The sequence below is a fragment of the Chamaea fasciata genome, unplaced genomic scaffold (genome assembly GCF_029207755.1).
Source record: "Chamaea fasciata isolate MVZ Bird 193981 ecotype frontalis unplaced genomic scaffold, bChaFas1.0.hap1 SCAF_7, whole genome shotgun sequence".
Classification (NCBI taxonomy): domain Eukaryota; kingdom Metazoa; phylum Chordata; class Aves; order Passeriformes; family Sylviidae; genus Chamaea; species Chamaea fasciata.
Genome location: NW_027094092.1, coordinates 25,154,142 through 25,172,232, shown reverse-complemented (window position 1 = coordinate 25,172,232; position 18,091 = coordinate 25,154,142). Strand labels below are relative to the sequence as shown.

At 39.4% G+C, this 18,091-nt stretch overlaps 1 protein-coding gene across 2 annotated transcripts in view; it reads left to right on the top strand.

The window, feature by feature from the left end:
- Positions 1-15,556, top strand: part of INO80 (INO80 complex ATPase subunit) — a 64,927-nt gene extending 49,371 nt beyond the window's left edge. Inside the window, exons 28-36 of one of the 2 annotated variants that reach the window (XM_066188061.1) lie at positions 3,725-3,819; positions 6,132-6,204; positions 7,627-7,785; positions 9,055-9,157; positions 9,725-9,813; positions 10,611-10,763; positions 11,848-12,007; positions 12,815-13,024; positions 13,610-15,556. In XM_066188061.1, coding sequence (XP_066044158.1) covers positions 3,725-3,819; positions 6,132-6,204; positions 7,627-7,785; positions 9,055-9,157; positions 9,725-9,813; positions 10,611-10,763; positions 11,848-12,007; positions 12,815-13,024; positions 13,610-13,827 — 1,260 coding nt within the window. In that variant the 3' untranslated portion in view covers positions 13,828-15,556. Of the gene's footprint in view, positions 1-3,724; positions 3,820-6,131; positions 6,205-7,626; positions 7,786-9,054; positions 9,158-9,724; positions 9,814-10,607; positions 10,764-11,847; positions 12,008-12,814; positions 13,025-13,609 lie in introns of both variants that reach the window. The other variant, XM_066188060.1, reaches the window with a different exon arrangement.
- Positions 15,557-18,091: the final 2,535 nt, after the last annotated feature.

Here is an 18,091-nt window from a genome sequence, read left to right as displayed (position 1 = left end):
AGAATAAAGTCATAACTTGTAATTCAAAAGCAAACATTCTGCCTCTGAAGAAAAACAAGTCTTTATTTGATGAGCAGCCATGCCATCAAAGGGCTAAGATACTGTCTTCTCCACAATAAACTGAAGAGAAAAAGTGAGAAGCCTGAATCAATAGCTGCCTAAGTCATGGGTTCTGTATGAACAGGAGAGTATTTTGAGGTCAGCAGTTAATAGTTCAATAACAAATCACAAGCTGAATTTTGTTTTTGCTGCTGTGAGGAAAAACAGAACTTGCATGGTTGCAATTCTGTATGTTGGCGCTTTGCCTAGCATTGCTTTGTATGCCTCTTTTTTTGGCAAATGTTGGACATGGTGTAGGTTTGTTGATAGCCTGCATTACACCATGAAGCTCATAAAGCTGTTTAGCGCTTCTGTCTTTTCTCTTAGCATTCCATTTGAAAGACTTGTGAGCACACCATTTTGCTATTCCATCTCTTGAGTGTTTAACTTCACTTGTGTTTTGTTATCCAAATAAGCCACCTACTAAGTCTTCTGTTTTTCTTTCTCCCCACCCAAGTAACAGAAGCTGAAGTTAAGCAAGCTAAAAATCAAGTAAGGACTCCATTAATAAGAAAGTCCTTCCAAAAGTTGTGTATCTGTAGATATCTATTTTTTTCCTGATCTATCAAAATATATCTGCCTACTTGAATATGAAAAAACACAGGATGTCTTCTTTAACAGTATTTGGACTATATTTCATTAACTTAATCTATGCGGGGCAGAGAGCACAAAGCACATTGCTTACAAAGTTATAAAACCATGTTTGTTTTATGTAGCTTCATCTGAAGAGCTGCTGTGTAGTTTAGCCATTATAAAATAACAGGTATAAATACAAAGAGGAAAATTATTTTCTTTCAACAGAATAGGATAAATTATTATTTCAGTATTGTTTTTTCATGCAGATGTGTATTTCATACTTTTAAAAGATTTTGCTTGTTTTTCTCCATGTGATTTCTTTCTTCTGTAAGAGTAATTGTTCATGGTTTCAGTGGTTATCAGATTGTATTCATGAGATGAGGGGTCGAATTATGTTCTGCATGAAGTAAAATGTCTTGGTTATCCTCTACCGAAAGTTAATGAGTTGCGTGAAAACATAAGAATTACCAATTTAGTCTGTGAAATAATATGAAGGGAAAACGTTTTCCTGAGAAGGTATCAGTGTGGAAGCCCTGAAGAGCACTGGCTTTAGCAGCTGCATTCTACTACATTCTTACCATCCTCAGGTCATCGTGTGTTGTTTGTTTCCTGTATAGGTGCATTGTTGCAAGGGTTTCATTGTTTGTCCTAGACTGATGCTTCTGGTGGCTTGGTGACCCCTTACATTAAGCAAGACTGGCAGGCAGATTTTTCAAGCAAGTGTAATACAAGATGTCTGTATGAGACTGAGGCCTCCCTGTGAGGCTTCCCCCCACCCCATCATTCCCTGTGGGGAGCTAGATAAATGAGCCGTCATCAAGTGTCTTCCACAGTTGCAGTAGAGACCGGGTATATTTACTTCTAAATATCTTCTTGCCATCAGAGTTCTCTCTTTAGCTAAAAGCATGCCGTTTCTGGGAGTGATCAGAGCACTGGCCTGCTGAGAAGTGTAGTATGAATTGCAGTGTGGAGTACATTTTTTCTGAGTTGAAAGGGTGTACAGTTAATATTTGGGAAAGTACTGCACAAAACCAGTTCATGGCAAAAGGATGTTTTATATGAGCACTGTTGCACTACTGTGAAGTATCCACCTTGATCAGAGGAAGGTGGATGGAGGCAGACCAGAACCTGTTAGATGATTAGCTAAGGGTTAATGAACAAAGCTAGTTTGCAGACGTGGGGGAATAAATGCTTGTACTGCAGGCATACGATAGCTTGTTCTTTTACACTTTGTGCCTTTGTGGAAAATGTCTGAAGTCTGGAATAAGGATAAATGCACCTGATGAAATGAAAGAAGTTGTTTTCTGTTTGTGCTGAAGTTTGTTTAGAAGACAGATAATGAAAAGATGGTTAACAGATGAGGGAAGACAAAATCAAGATCAAAAGGTTGAATCATCATAAAGGCAGATAAAGACAGTAACAAAGAAGTGAGAGGAAAAGGTTCTTGAGATAACAGTAAAAGAACTGATCTAGTCTGGTGAAAAGGTGGCATAGTGCCTAACTGACAACTCCACCTCTCTGGTTTTAGCTGGTGACAGAAACCTGTCATAGAAATTGAATAAATTAATAGGTAATTACGATTTGTTGGTCTGTGTGGTGAAGGAGCTGTTCTCTGCTTTGAACTTCTGTTGTTGTACTCCAGAAATCCTACTAGCCATGAGCTCTGTTTCATAGAGGTAGTCCAAGAGTGGATTTGGCCATTTCCACACTGTTTTATTTACAGAATTTTCTCTTTCATCTGCTTCATGTTGAAGCTTGCTTCATCTGCATCAGGAAGCGTCATTTTTTTCCTCCCCTTTGCTCTCAGAACCAGTCTTAAAGGTGCAGAACTTAATATGCAGCATAAACAGAACAGATGATTGGGGATACAAGCATCATAAAGTCGTCCTAGGACATTCAGGCTTTTTCTCAGTTTCCTTATAATATGGCAGCTCTTTCACTATTTCTGCAGAACACAAAGGGATCAGGAGCCCTGAAGGATAGGTGAAAAGGAGAACTGGGCATGGTACTGTCAGAAGGTTAATTAGAGTGCAAGCACTGCCATGTCTTCTCACAGCACATCAGTTCTGTGTCTGCTGAGCACTGTGTCTTTGAGCAAGATGAATCCAATAGTTCTTGCTGCTAAAGTGCTATCTGTTCCTTTCTATCTTCATTTGCACTCAGGGCATCTCAGAAAGACTCATGCACCAGCATGGTTAAACCTAACTCACGTAACCAGTAGGTGTTGCATCTTGTCAGCCAAGCAAGGATCCCATTTTTTAAGCACCCCAGAGGATATCTGTCCAGGAAAACTGTGGTTATTTGAGCTTTGTATGTAATTCAGATTTTATTGATAGTTGCACAGGTATCAAAAAATGCTGAGAACCTTAGAGCATGAAAAATATGTCTCAGTGGAAAAAGTCTTTGCTTACAGCATTCCTAGCTGATGCCATTTGATTGGTGTCTCAGGCAATGGTTTCAGTTCCACTGCTTGGCAGTAGCTGTGGGCTGACACACCCAGTAATGTTCAGTGTTCTCAAATGCAGGAGATTCACAGGCTCTTCCCTGCTGAGATAGAGCCTGGACAGACATTGTATAGCACCAGATTTTTAAAACCAGTAGTCAAATGGTATAAAAATCAATGGGGAGCAGGTGCAATTGTTTTGTTTGGAAAGGTTTGCTTGCACAGTAAAAACTTGGGATTTAGTAAAAACTTAGACTCTGTGAAAACAAACCTCCCATTTTGGTGATTTTTGTTTACCTATTTATTTATAGAAAAAGACATGGACTATATCTGCAGTGCAGCAAATGAATCCCCAACTCTGAACTGACATTGTCATTTATCTCTTACATGTCTTACATGAGATGCAGAAGCCGACATATGATTGAGTAGCTTTACTTTCTGGATTGTATTATTGTCAAGTATTGCTTACAGAACATTTGTTGATGGTGTTTATGGAACCTTGTAATTAGCAATCCTGTTTTAATTGTGTGTAGCAGGGGTTCTGAAAGAATGAAGATTGAATAGTTTCAAGAACAACTGTATTTTTTTGGTGCATGTTCTTTGCAGGAATACATGGTTTATAGGAAACATACCTACATGAGATTGGATGGCTCTTCAAAGATTTCAGAACGAAGGGACATGGTAGCAGATTTTCAGAACAGGTAATGTATTTTGCAAGGTGTGTGTGCTGAAATGTACCTAAGAAATTGGTGTAAGATGTAATGGAAATAAATGGAATCCCCACTTATCTTTTCTTATATCAAATTGACCTAATTTATCTGAAACAGTTTCTTGGTGATTTGCTGACCAGTAGTCAGTGGTGTTGATATGAATCTGTGAGACAGTACTGGAAGCAGTTTTAGTGTAGCCACCTATTGTACTTCTTCCAACCCAAATAGGCTGTTGCTTAGAAAGAAGCTCAATAGAAAAGCAGCAAATGTCCAGTGGTTATTAAATGCTTTGACAATTGGCACTGTAAAGATGAGACTGAAAATCTTGCATTTGATAGAGTACTGAAAGTGACCTAGTTTTCTGCAAAACAAACCATTTAACCATATTTTATGGAGAAACCTTAAACTAGTATACAAAAGATAAAATGGTGATTTTATTAGTTAGAAAGGTAGAGTAGCTCTTCTCATTTAGTAAACCAAAATGGATCCTGACAATTTTAATAAGCTAATCAGAGCACATTACTTATAATGATTGAGTTTATGGTTGTTAAGTTCCCTTTTAATCATGAGGTATGGCTTGATACGATGTCATTTTGGTATGGTAGTTCACAGTAGGGTTATCCTTCCTGCATGTTGATGTGAGCTTGTAAGAAGGTCACTTTCCTATTTCAGTGGAGTTAGGTGGTTCATAGATAGTTATTTATAGCAACATTCACATAGGGTGAAAGCAACATTCAAAACTTGTGAAAATTCCTTATGTTAGTGGTCCCAAAGTATTGTAGCTGAAGATAGGAGTCAAAGCCTTTCAGGTCACTGGTTCACGAGGCTGACAGACCTGAAGGGCTGTGTTGCAATGATGAGTCTTCTAGTGAATTTGAACATGCTCAGAAGTAAGTGAGAGGACCATGGAGTACCTTTCTTTCTGCCTATTTTCAGGTGTCAGAAACAAATTCATTGCAGGTTATGATGTCCTCCTGGAATCCTGACGCTTCGTCCTGTTGTAAGGCCCTTTAACCACAAGAAGTGGAAAAAAAATGGTTTTATTAATTAAAAGAATTTGTATTTAATAACAAATAAAACAACTGAAGAAAAATAATATTTTCAGCAGGAAATCCCTTTGAAATGTAGGTTAGCCAATCTAAACAAGAATTCCTATTAAAACGTTAGTTGAGTTCCTCTTACACATGATTTACTTCTGAGAAATATTTCCAGGGGAAAAAAGCATGACTGAGACTAAACTGTTCTGCAGGATATCCTTGCAAGGTGCTGAAAATATATGGCTGTGGGATGATAATTTGTTCACGTAGTCTGTGGCTCTGTCCACTTTCCTTCCCATATGGCATATCCAGAAGCATTTCACAGCTGGATGTTCAGGTGACTGTACACACATCCCACTATTGTTACAAGAGAACAGATTACCTGGCCAAGGATTACCTTCAGTGCAAACAGGCACCTGTTGACTCCTTTGGCTTTGTTATCTGCAAGGTAAAGTCTGAAGATCGACAGCTTGGTTTTAGTACCTTCCCATTCATTCAGCAAGAGTTTCTGGTACTTTTCTGATTTTACATTTGCTGAGTTGTTCAGATAGTGTAGTACCAAAAGGATGTGGCGTTCTAAACTGTCTTCTCTTAAGCAGAGGACAATGTGTCAATGTCTTTGGAGTCCTTACTAGTGTACTATCTGCTTTGTGTCAGCCTGTTCACAGATCCATAAAGTGTTGAACACTTCTCAATACTGCTGACCCTGCAGAGACACTGGTGCAGTTCACAACCTTAGCAGAAACTTTGTTTTTGCTATTATCACTTGATTTTTCATCAGTACATGGTCATGTTACGTATAGGATTGTCTCCTTGTTTGTTCTGTTCAAAGCACCAAATTTAGAACAAAACTTGCACCTACACAGTTTTGACTTCTATTTTTCTTTTTTATCGGTTGTGTATTATTAAGGCAAGATGTCTTTAACATCTGGTCAGTTCTGTGAAACAACAGATTGCTCTTTGTCTATATGAAATCTTACTTTCCAGTGTGGGCAAGTTAAACAAGCCCTGGTTTGTTTTGGTACACATTAATAAACTGCTATTGTGAATTGAATGTTTACGTGTTCAGACAGTCCTCATTTGTAGATTACCTTCTTTCACTCTTTCATGTTTTTTTCCCTTGACCGAGAATAAACAGCACAAAGTGTTCTGAACTGTTCAGGTAATAGAAATAGCCCTGATTGCTTCATATGGGTCAAAAATTGCTTCCGTGGTTATTCCTAGTTCATGCACAAAATAAGGGGATTTAATCTCTTTCCTCTACAGGAATGATATTTTCGTGTTCCTGTTAAGTACAAGAGCTGGAGGCTTGGGCATTAACCTTACAGCGGCAGATACGGTGGGTGAAATTTGATAACAATTTATGTGGGAAAATTGGTCATTCTGTGTGGAAGTTGGCACTCTCTTGCCCATACTGATCAATATTTTTAGTACTGCCATTCACATTGTGAAATTGCATAGCCTGTTCACTTTGTGACTCACAATGTAATATTTTCGTGATGATAAAGTTGTAGAATATTGGACATTTTGGTACACAGTTTTTGGTTACAGTTGGAAATTTCTTCCCATTCTGCGCATACTTCAGTACCAGAGTCCAGAAAGGAGTTGGATTACTGAAAGGATTTACAGGTGCAAATGATGCTTAGATGAAACAGCATTCACTGTATGAATGACCCTTTGCCCCTAAGGTTCAGTTGCAAAGGCACCAGTTGGAGTAGTTATCAGTTACCCTTTCTGTGCCCAAAATGAAGCAATGCCTACAAAAGTAGGAAACCATTTGTAGTTGAGGATCAGCTACTCAGGAAGGGTAAATTTCTTCCCCTGAGGTGTAAAGATAGACTGATTTAGGTGAATTGCAAGGATTTGTACTCTGGAGCAGCTGCTGCTAATCGCTCGGGAAGGAATACTGATGAACCATTCATCTTTTCCTTAACAGCTATTCTTGTGCTTCTAACCTGCACCTGGTGTGCTTGCAGCTTTGACCTCAAGTCTGTAGCTACACAAAACCAAAGATCTCTGAATCAAAAAAATCCTATCTTATGTTGCTGTCAGTCACAAGAAATCAAAAGAAAACAAGTATCTGTAGAACTTCCAGGGTTTAAAAGAAGAAATAAAGAGGTGGTAGCTCACGCAGGCTCCTTGCATGAGCACTTTTAGGTCTGTGTTTTTCTGTGTAGCTTTCTTAATACTTCGCTTTGCCATCTAAATTTTTTTAAAATGCTTTTGGTTTTTATGCTTATTGTGCATAAAGTACTATTAGAGTGATAGTGCAGTGTGAATTTAATGTGGCATATCAGTTTTTTATAGTCAAAGTACTAGGAATGTTAGACTTTATCTAGATTTTGAATAAAAATTGGAGTAATACTTTTTGCATGAAATTCTGATATGATGGATGGTAAGTAACACTAAAATGCATCCATGATGTGGTTAGTCTACAGTTGTTCCTTGATAGTGATTTAATGTGTTAAGAAACTTAGGAATTCTGTGCCTCGCAATCAGGTCTGTTTAAGAAGATACTAAAGATGTTCTGTGGAAGTTGAAACATTCGTAGTGTCAGTTAGTTTGAATTCACTTGAAATGCAGTAGAAGAGACTTCACAGGACTGGGCAAAGCTAGTTTAACATAGCCTACAGTAGGGCTGTAATTCTGTGAAACGTGACTGAGTTTTTCTTGTTATGAGTATACTGGATTTCTGTTTGTTTAATCACCAGATGCTGTAAAAGTATGTTCCTATTTAATCCTTTCTGGTGTTGCCTTGCAGGTAATTTTCTATGACAGTGACTGGAACCCAACAGTAGACCAGCAAGCCATGGACCGGGCCCACAGGCTGGGTCAGACCAAACAAGTCACCGTGTACCGCTTGATTTGTAAAGGCACCATTGAGGAGCGCATCCTACAGCGGGCAAAGGAGAAGAGTGAGGTAGGGATAAGGGGCTCACTTGGAATGAGAAGTTACAGGAATGGAATCATAAAGCACCTATCAACTTGAGTAAAGAGAGAAAAAGTGTCTTGCAGAGAAACAGAAGAGAAGGCAAAAGGAAGTGTCTTTGTTCAAATATCTGTCTCTAACACAGCAACAGTCCAGTGACATTATGTGAACTGGAAAGAAGTTAATTATTTACAGTATGACTTCATGAAAATCATTCGTTATGTTGCAGTGAAACTACTCAGGCTTCTTTAAGACTAGGGCTTCTGTCTTTGCTGTGTCAGATTTACTGATTCCTCTCATGTTACACAACAGCTGATTTTTTTTTTTTTAAAGACATTTGGAAGGTAATCAAGTGGAAATTATTTGAGGTGTGAGGGTTGCCAGAAAAGCTCAGTGTCCTGCAGCATCAAGCAGTGTACTAGGAACTTTAGACCTCATGATATTTTATTGGCAAGAAAATAACTAAGGAGATTCATGTTTTTTGGTAGCAGTAGGTACACTATATACAACATTCAGATGTTCTGTGTACTTGAGTTTCTTCTAGCTTTTGTCTTACTCAGATGCTGCTTGTGATGTTGCAGCAACTGAATACATTCACATTTCCCTTGTTGAAAGCATTTTTTCTGAGATACCACACTAGAGTTATCTGAATTCAGCCTGAAAATTAGGTGTAGTCTTCTGCTGGTGATCCAAATCATTGAAATTGCCTTATGTTAAAGCTTGTTCTCTTCTCTTACGTTACAACTCTTCTTAGTTGTTGGGATTTTAAATACATTTGTAGTAGTGGAGGCCCAGTGAATTGCTTAAACTGCAGTGCTGACCCAGGATGGAGATAAAATTTTCAGTCAAGCAGACTAGAAGTGTTGCACCCTCTAAGAATGTGATCTTCATGATCCTCTGTGCGGTTACTTGAAAATTTGAATGGGTAAATTATACTTGAGAGGGCTGTTGCTGTATTTTTGTTTTGTTTTGTTCAGCAGTATATTAATTAATACTATTATAATTTGCAGTTTTATTACATACTGCTTCAGAAAAAATGTAACTTTCCATAAGAGATGGTAATTCTCTGCTTTCTTCTCAGTTGCTAACTGTGAAATTTTGCTACTAACTTTGATATGACAGGGGAATTGGATCAAGTCTGACTTAGAGAGATGTACTTGCATGATTTTTGCAGCTGGCTTTCAGTGATGGGCAATGAGAAATGTTTCATGGCTGCTTTGACTAATTTTTCTTTTTTTTCCCTTGTTTTTTCCCTTCTAGATTCAACGAATGGTTATTTCAGGTGGCAATTTCAAACCTGACACCTTGAAGCCAAAAGAAGTGGTCAGCCTTCTGCTGGATGATGAGGAACTAGAAAAGAAATGTATGTGAAATTGGTGTTTCAGCAATTCCCCCATTTTCCACTTCATTACCTTATGAAATCTGTGTTTTTATCTCTACAAACACATGTATTGCTGATAACAACTTCTGTTTCCTGTCTCTTTTTGTATTGCCAGCTCTTGTTAGTACAAGCTGGTTTGATACCACTGCTGAGCTGAATGAAATTGTGCAGAATGAGACATGATGATGTGATTAAGTTTTTATTGGCACTCATTCAGGATCATTACATTGTTCCTGAATGACAGAGCTTTGACAAGAACTATGTAGGTCGTGACAAGAAAAGTATTAGTAAAAGTGCTGTATTTCATCATATTTTTGAAGTTAGAGACATACTCTTTCATGTTGCTTAAGGGAAGAATTTCCCTGTAAGACTTTTTAGTGACTTGGAAACAAATAGTTTTAATAGAGTAATGTTTTCAATGTGTTTTAGTTTCAATACAACTGACTTTTCTTCTCAGTTCTGTTGGAATTAGAACTTCTAGTAAGATTCATAAAAGAATAAGAAATATCTTTCCAGTGGTGCGACAGCTTTGTATTTCTTTTCAAACAGTGCGTCAGCGTCAAGAAGAGAAGCGACAACAGGAAGAAACAAATCGTGTGAAGGAACGTAAACGTAAAAGGGAAAAATATGCTGAGAAGGTACTTTGATAGAGAGAAGTTGCCTGTGTCAGTGATAGAGCCAGAAGAGCTTCAGGATCACTGTGAAGGAATGTGGAAACATTTTATGCCAAGGGAGTCTTAATGTGTAAACTTTCTTGCCTTTGCTGTTGAAAGTCAGTCTGTGGCAGTTCCTTACATAGAAGGAACAATATAAATTGTTATTTATATTACAAAATAAGTAACGCATAGTTACCTGTATTTTAGTCATTAGCAACTTCAAAAATAGGGAAGTACTGCCTGTCCAAGCAAATCTGACAATCAACAGATCATTAAATTGGTGACTTTATCAAGATTTTGTTCTGCAAGGACAAAAGGGGAATGTAAAGGAAGCCCCAAACATGGGTAAAACCCATATAGTTATGAGGCTTCTGTGGAACTAGGGAAGATCAGTTTGTTTAAAAAGCATCCCTAAAACCAGTTTATGAAAATTCTGAGTTTTTAAGACAGGGAGGCCTTGCATTAATTAATAGGAATTTTGTGTAATGGTAAAGAATTTCTAGCTCATTCCAAAAGGTACTAGAAATCAAAGTAATTTTGTAAGAGTAACACTCCATCATTCCAGCTATTTTATGAACAAAAACAAAAAATATCCCTTCTGAAATCTAAAGAAGGAGCATTTAGGGGATCTGTTACCATATCCTTCAGAAACTTGTTTTGGGAAATTCTTCATGTGGCATTCCTTGAGTTAAATACTGCACTGGATTTTGGGTTGCTTGTTCCCATTCTTCTATTTTATTGCCTTTTCTTCCCTGGTATTACTTCATTTATTTCAGAAGAAGAAGGAAGATGAATTGGATGGGAAGAGGAAGAAAGAGAGCATGAACCTTGTGATCCCATTTGTTCCCTCAGCGGATAACTCCAACCTGTCTGCTGATGGGGATGACTCTTTCGTTAGTGTAGACTCTGCCATGCCCAGTCCTTTCAGTGAGGTAAGACTCACTGCTGCTTTAACCCACATACTGTTTCAGTTGTGGCCCTACATCTTATAGGATTCTTGCTGTCTGTTACTTCAGCTCTTGTAGAGCTTTGAGTGTGTGGGGAAGTGATGTGCCTTAAAGGTGAACCATGCAAATGAAAATAGTTTATTGAAAATGCAACAGCTGCTACTAAGCTGCCTTACAGCTCCTCATGTTATTTGACATTCTGTTATTCCCCCCTTCCTTCACCCTCTACCTCCCTTTTTTTTACAGTGAATTTGTGCCCTGACTTTCCTCCCTTCCAGTCCATGAAATTTTTCCACTCTTAACTGGAGTCCCACTTACTTTCTTCCTACTTTCTTGTCCCTTTTTCCTGCCTTTCTCATCCTCACATTTATAACCATGTGCCCTCTCCCATACCAATATCTTCCATAGCAAGAACACTCTGCTGCTGAGCCAAACAGTATCCCTCAAATAGCTCCTTGACATTCCTTGTAAGTGCCCCTCACTAGCCACATCTGTGCCTCCATCTCTGCTTCCTCACTTGCATCAGGTTCTGAATTATTGTGGTTTTTCTTCTCTGGAATTTAAATAAAAAATTCTCAATGGTGCACATCTTATTTTCCTTCATCTGTGTGTAAAGAATTGCAAATTGGTTTTAGCAGCAAATTTATTTTGTTCTGTGCCATGTCAATTAAGATTTCTGTATTGTACTGTTCCTTTATTGATCAAGATATTTATTAGCAGTAGTAATGGGTTAAGAATCCTGTTTTTTCTTATGCAGTTGAAAATGCACAGTTGAACAGCACTTTACTTAAATCTCTGCTGAGCTCATTAGTCTTTTGCTTCGTAACTTAACGTGTATTTTCATGAATTGAAATTAAATAGTGGGTGGAGGTCTTTACTGCTGCTCAGCATGTAAATAAAGTGTGGTGTGATCAGGCAGATGATGTATCATGCTCATGCTGGTGTTGTAGAGAAAATGGGAAAGAACAAGTCCCAATTACTTGTGATTGTATAGGTTTTGAAGATGTTACTATTTTTGTACCCTTTCCTAACCTGAGAAACTGATGGCTTTGTTCTTCGTCGTGTTCAGATATCCATCAGCAGTGAATTACATATGGGCTCTATCCCTCCCGATGAGAGCAGTAATGATATGCTTGTGATTGTGGATGATCCAGCTTCTTCAGCACCTCAGTCAAGGGCAACAAACTCTCCTGCTTCCATTACTGGCTCAGTTTCAGACACCGTGAATGGTCAGTACTCTTGCCTTGATTTATTACTGACGTTTATTAAACCTTATTTTGCATGGCTGAATGATAGGTTTTCTGCATTTTACCCAGGATATATGGAGGATTGGCAAGATTTAGGGGGAAAATAATTGCCTTTCCATTGTGAAGTTACTTCTGATTTGATAGGAAGTCTGTTTATAGTCTGTCATTACCACACTTATCTCTTTTCTGTGTTAGTTACTTCAAAATGTTGTGTCCTTTGTTCCTATGTTATGGAAGGCTCTCCTTCTCTTAAGTTTTTAACCGAATTACAGACAAGCAGAGAACTATTAATCTCTAAGCTTTTCCTTGAATTTGCTGTTGGGTTAATAATTAGTTCTCCGGTGGGTGGTTGGAGCAGTTCTTTTCAAGTGCAGTGTAATTTTAAATAATGTCAGGTGGTTTTAATTACTGTGGTTTTCCACAGTGAAATAAGTAGAATCATAGTTCATGATGAGTTTCTTCAGAGATAGCAGATGGAGGATAACTGCATCTCCATCTTCAAATATGAAAATGCATCATCCTGAAGTAGAACTGGGAATCCTCCACCTCTTTGTTGGTTGGATTTATTATAATACAAGTAGTCGAAGTTAATAAGATACTGTTGCTGAAGAGTGAAGTTTTGTATACATAATTTCTTTTCATGAGGCCACTTCTTGCTAACAGTGTCCCTGTTACTGTAAATGCCACATGGGAACAGTATTAATGTAGCTGGTAGGCAGCTTTGATGCTGCACTCTTGAGGCATGTGAAACACTGTGAGTCACAGTTTTAACGTTCTGTCCTTGGTCAGGCGTTTCAATGCAAGATACATCTCTCGCTGTGAGAGGCCAGTCGAGTCGAAGCCGTGGTCGTCCCAAAGGTGGCTCCAAAGGTGGCACTGGGAAAGGCAGGAGCCGGAAGTCGATAGCGGGGAGCGCAGCAGCGATGGCAGGGGCCAAGGCGGGGGCAGCGGCGGCCTCTGCAGCAGCGTACGCAGCCTACGGGTACAACGTCTCCAAAGGTACGTGGGGCACCAGGCTGCCCAGAGCACAACCCGCCTGAGCTTGTGAGATGGCTGCTTACAGCCCATCAGGAGATAGGTTAAAAGTGTTGTGTGTTTGGTATTGCTTGTCCATTATATTCTGAGATTCAGGCAATACAAAGTGTGACATGTGAGAGGATAGTCAGTTTTACCTCAGGTGACCTTGAGTTTTGTCTGCCCTTAGAATTATCTCATACCAAATATTTTTCCTGTTGGTTTTTTTGTTGGTTTGGGGGGTTTTTTTATGTGGTGTTCAGACAGATCAGATAGTGTTGTTCATGCCATGTGCTTTTCCTGCATTGCATCATGTTGAAGTTACAGTATCACATTCCAAAACCTGCTAAACTGATGGTGATTGAGCTGCAGCTTTACACCAGCTGAAGATAGCCCAGGGTATAACTGTGAGATGTTTTGTATTTTAAGGATGTCCCTCTGCATTAAACTGTCATAGGTCATGAATACAGAGTGGTCTTAGGACTGATTGTTAATACATTGTCTGCTGCTGAAGAACTACAAGTGGAATAATATGCTCATGTAGAATGTGATTCTCTTTTCTGTTGCTAGGCATGTCTGCAAGTAGCCCTCTACAAACAGCAATCATTCGGCCTTCTGGACTTGCAGATTTTGGACCTTCAAGCGCCTCCTCTCCCTTGAGCTCCCCTTTGAGCAAAGGAAACAGTGTTTGTGGGACCCCCAAAAGTTTAAACCTGACCAGCAGTCTCATATCAGAAACTTCAATTCGGAAGCAAAGCAAAGGTGCCCACCCCTCAGGTGGTCGGTAGTAATTTTGAACCCCCAAAACTTGTCTGAACTGTGTTGGCTTTCAGAGTAGACCACCCTGCCAGTTAAAGGCATGCTAACAAATGCCTTGTTGCTGTCCAGCACAATGGGAGTGGGTGGTTGATGTGAGCACTTTGATTGTGTGTATTCCAAAAAACTATCTTTGCAGGCACTGCGAGAAGGAGGGAAGGGAGTCTGGGCTAAGAAAGCATCCAACTACTCCATGCAATATCCTGCGGCTGTGTGTGCTTGAAGTCACACCAATATACTTCCTCTCTTGTAGCCTGAGGTGGAGCCCAGCATTAATTTTGTCTTATGAAATCAGTATCTGAACCCCAGGAGAATCCTGTTGAGTTAGAAGACATTTCTGTCCTGGCAGCTGGTCAGTGAACATGCAGGAGTAATTGGGAGCTATGCTGAAGATGATGTGTGATCAAAAAAATTCTTGGGTTCTTCTGGTGTGGGTCTCTGGGTTCTTTAAAGACTTGAAATTCAGAGGAAGGTGTCTCAGGTGGTTTCCAGGGAGCCGACTCTTTTCAGCACCATTTGTCAGGAAGATGTTCAGAGCTGCAGAATACAGGGTGTGCTGTCAGGCCTCGTGAGAGCAGCAGCACAGCCTCTGCTTCACACAGTGGAAGAAACCACAGGCCAGTGATGGGTTTGCGTTTCAGAGTTCTCATCAGCACGAACATTCACCATGTTCAGAATGATTTCTCTCATTTTTGAGGTGCACAGAACTCTTAGAAGCAAAATAATGCTCTATTTGTACGAATCTCGAAAAGAAGGAAAACTGAAGTGCTGAGGAGGAGTTTGTGCTGCTTCTCTTACCGTGCCGTAGCAGAGCATGGATCTGCACCTTGCAGTGCTGTGAGAGGAGCAATGAAAAACAATCCTGAGAGAGAGAGAACTGTGCCATTCCCTCTTCCAGCCAAATCCTGGGAAAAAAATCGTCTCACATCCCGGCCATCCCATTGACTGTTCTTGCAATGTGTTTTCTCTTCATCTTTGTGATCATCACACATACTGGCGTGGTTGAGTTCACCGCAGTTTGCGGGCGGTAGCCGTGTCCCATGAGGCTGATAGAAGGCCATGCTGCCAGCACCCATCCATGTTCTTGTTCCCTGGTTGCTCCTTCCCTATTCTTGATGCACAAACCCTGCCCGTAGCCCCTTGCTTTGCTGTAAGCGTTGTCTGCATTGCACTGAGATTTAGGTGTGGGACAGTTGTTCCGTCTCACACATTGAATTAAGAGGCTATCCTGCCGGGGCACTTTCATCCCTTGAGAGAAGCAAGTTGAGTTGCAGGTCTGGGCTGTGACAGTGGAAGATGATTTTTTTATTATTATTATAATTTTTTTCTGACCCCAAATCCTTTGCCTGGCATCCTACAGTGTAGAGCAAGTGCTTCCTGTTGGTTCTGCCTCTAATTTGCACACCTGAAAATAGCAGAACTGAGTTTAGTTAGATTGATTTTTGAACAGATTTGCAGGGGATAATTGAGGGGGAGGTGATGTTTAATTAACTCATGAAGACTTCCCCCTTCCCCTTCTATTCACATGTATATATGATATTTAGAGGGAATCAGACAAATGCCAAGCCTTTTTTTCTCTTTGAATGTGCTGTCTATTTTTGTAACTGAACTTGTACATATGTATAAAGAGAGACACATCTTTCTTTTACTAACTGGAGGAGAAAATCTTAAATAAAATGGAGTGAGATAATTTTATGTAAATCAGTGTCTTTGTGGTTTTTATGCATGTAGCTGTATGAATGAGAGGATTAGGGAAGAGAGCATGGAGGGGTGTGCATCTGGAAGTGCTTCTGGAGACAAACGCTGCTCAATGTAAAGCTCTAGAGTGTCTGTGCTCTGCCAAGTATCATGTTTGTAACACCTTCAGTTACAACTGTACCCTTATCCCATGTTTGTATTCACTGATTACCTCATTATATATTTTGGAGTAAGTGTGCAGCAGATCAGAAGAAAACAGAAGCAACTATAATATATGTAATTATGCAGTACCTAAACTTCAGTGGTTGAATTCAGTACAGTTGATTGTTGAGACATCATTCTCTTAATAGTTACTTCTTTTTTTTTTTCCTTTTTCTTTCTTTTCAGTGGGAGTTAAAAGGACTTTTTAATACACAGTCTTGATCTCCAGACTGCTAGACAGTTGCATTAATTTATAATCCAAAGTGGAGAGAGAAAAAAAAAATCGAATTTTAAAAGCTTGCAAAAATGTACTGTTACATGCTATACTTTTGGAAGATTAAATTATTTATATTTAAAACACTGATAAATATAACAATAAAAATATGTATTTAAAAATATGTATTTAAGAGTATAAATATATTTAGAATATACTTATAAAATAAATTATTTAATATATCTAACATAACATAAATAAAAATAAAAAATACTTAAAATCATTAATCTTCAAGAGAAACGCCAAATGACATCACAAGTTGTGGCAAAAGCAGTGGTAGCCCATCTGCTTACACAATTTGTGTCAGGCCAAGAAGTTCAGGAAGATCTAACGTAGTTGTAAAATAAATGAACTGCTAGATCATACTCAGTTCAATTTCTATAAGACATTAAATTTCAACATTCTTGGTATTATGCATCATAAGAGAAAAGATTCTGTGATGTTATGTGATGGCTGTCCTAGTCTGATTTCTTGGTTTGGGGAAGGAAGTAGTGCTATAAAAAGACAAAGACTGGGAATTATTTTTAAGAAGTTGGAGGTAGTTTTGTCATCAATACCTGGGGAACACTTCCATTGAAGTGAGCAAATGGGTGTGCATGCTGAATCTTTGTTCTTTATCATTTCTTCTGAGCATCTTTTCACTCCAGCTGTGTGTTATGCACTTGCATGATTAATGGCAGAGAAAGTCACTTTACTCCAAGAGATCAAGGTATTTGCTAAAGGTGGACACAACGATGGAATGAACTGAGTTTGTGTATTGAGGTGGAATGGTGAAATAGCTGTCACTCTGGTTTGGGGGATGTTGGGAGTGCTGTGTATTAATCATGCTAGTTGATTATAGCATTTTACTCACTGATTACTGTAAAACTGTTAAATACAGTTCACTGATCAATGCTACTATTGAAGACACTTAAAGGTGATAATTTTCTTAGGTCCTGAGAAGTTAGCACTTAAATTAAAAGTGTTGTACACATTTTTGACACATATTTTTGTAGTTTAGCCTACAAGGGTTGTCTAGTTCAGAAGGGTCCCCAGAACACCCTTTGTCCCCTAGCCTGCATTTTCTCTTTTCTGTTATGGCTCAAGTCTGCTGTCCTTTTCATTTAGCCACTAAATTTCCTTACCTTATTCTGCAAAGAGATGAACATGTTACTGCAGGATGATTTGAACTGGGAACTGCTTTAATTCTTTACTTCATGATATTATTGCTGCACTGTCCAAATGTAGTGTTATTTTTGTGCCTTCTCCCCTCTCTGTCGCATGCTTTGCCCACCACAGTGTCCCTGCTCTTCACTGTCCTGTGCCCCCTTTGTAGAAAGCTGCCTGTCTGCCTAGAGCTGTATCTTGCTTTATTTCCATATCCCCAAAGTATTTCCTTCAGCAGCATTTCCCAGAGGGGGAGGCACGCAAAGCTCAGTGGGAAAGGCTCCATGCAGCAGGAATAGGGATCTCTGCACTACTTTGATTGTAGCTCAGGAACAGCCAAGTTGCAGCTGAGAGGAGGAAGAGCACAATTGATAAAATCACTCTGGGGCAGGATGTGGAACAGTGTAATTTGGGAAGTGCTGCCCTGTGACCATTGCACTGCATGTCCTGTCCTGGTCTCCTCAGCGGAGTGAGCTAGCCTGGATCTGCTCCCAGACAGATTTAACAGCCTGTCAGCTTCTCACTTCTGCCTCCATCTTTCTTTTTTTGTTAACTCTCCAGTCTGTAACACACGTAACTCTCAGGGAGCCTTACAGGCATGTCTTGTGCTCCCCTTCCTGCTCGAGGGATGGTGGCGCATGCCCTCCCGTCCTCTGGAAATTTCTGTTGGGAGTGGCCAGAAAACAGTTTGTAGCTCCCTACCCAAAAGGATGCTGCTTGCATGTGAAATATACCTGAGACATACGTACTAAAATAAAGGTAACGTCTTATACTCCTAGAATTGTGGAGGATTTATTTTTTATTTGCAGTCTGCACCAGTTGCATAGCAGTGAATGAGAGGGGAAGGGATGATTCAGCCTTTCTCTCAGGAGCATCTATTAGGACAATTCAGATGGTCCAGCCCTCTGATTCAACCA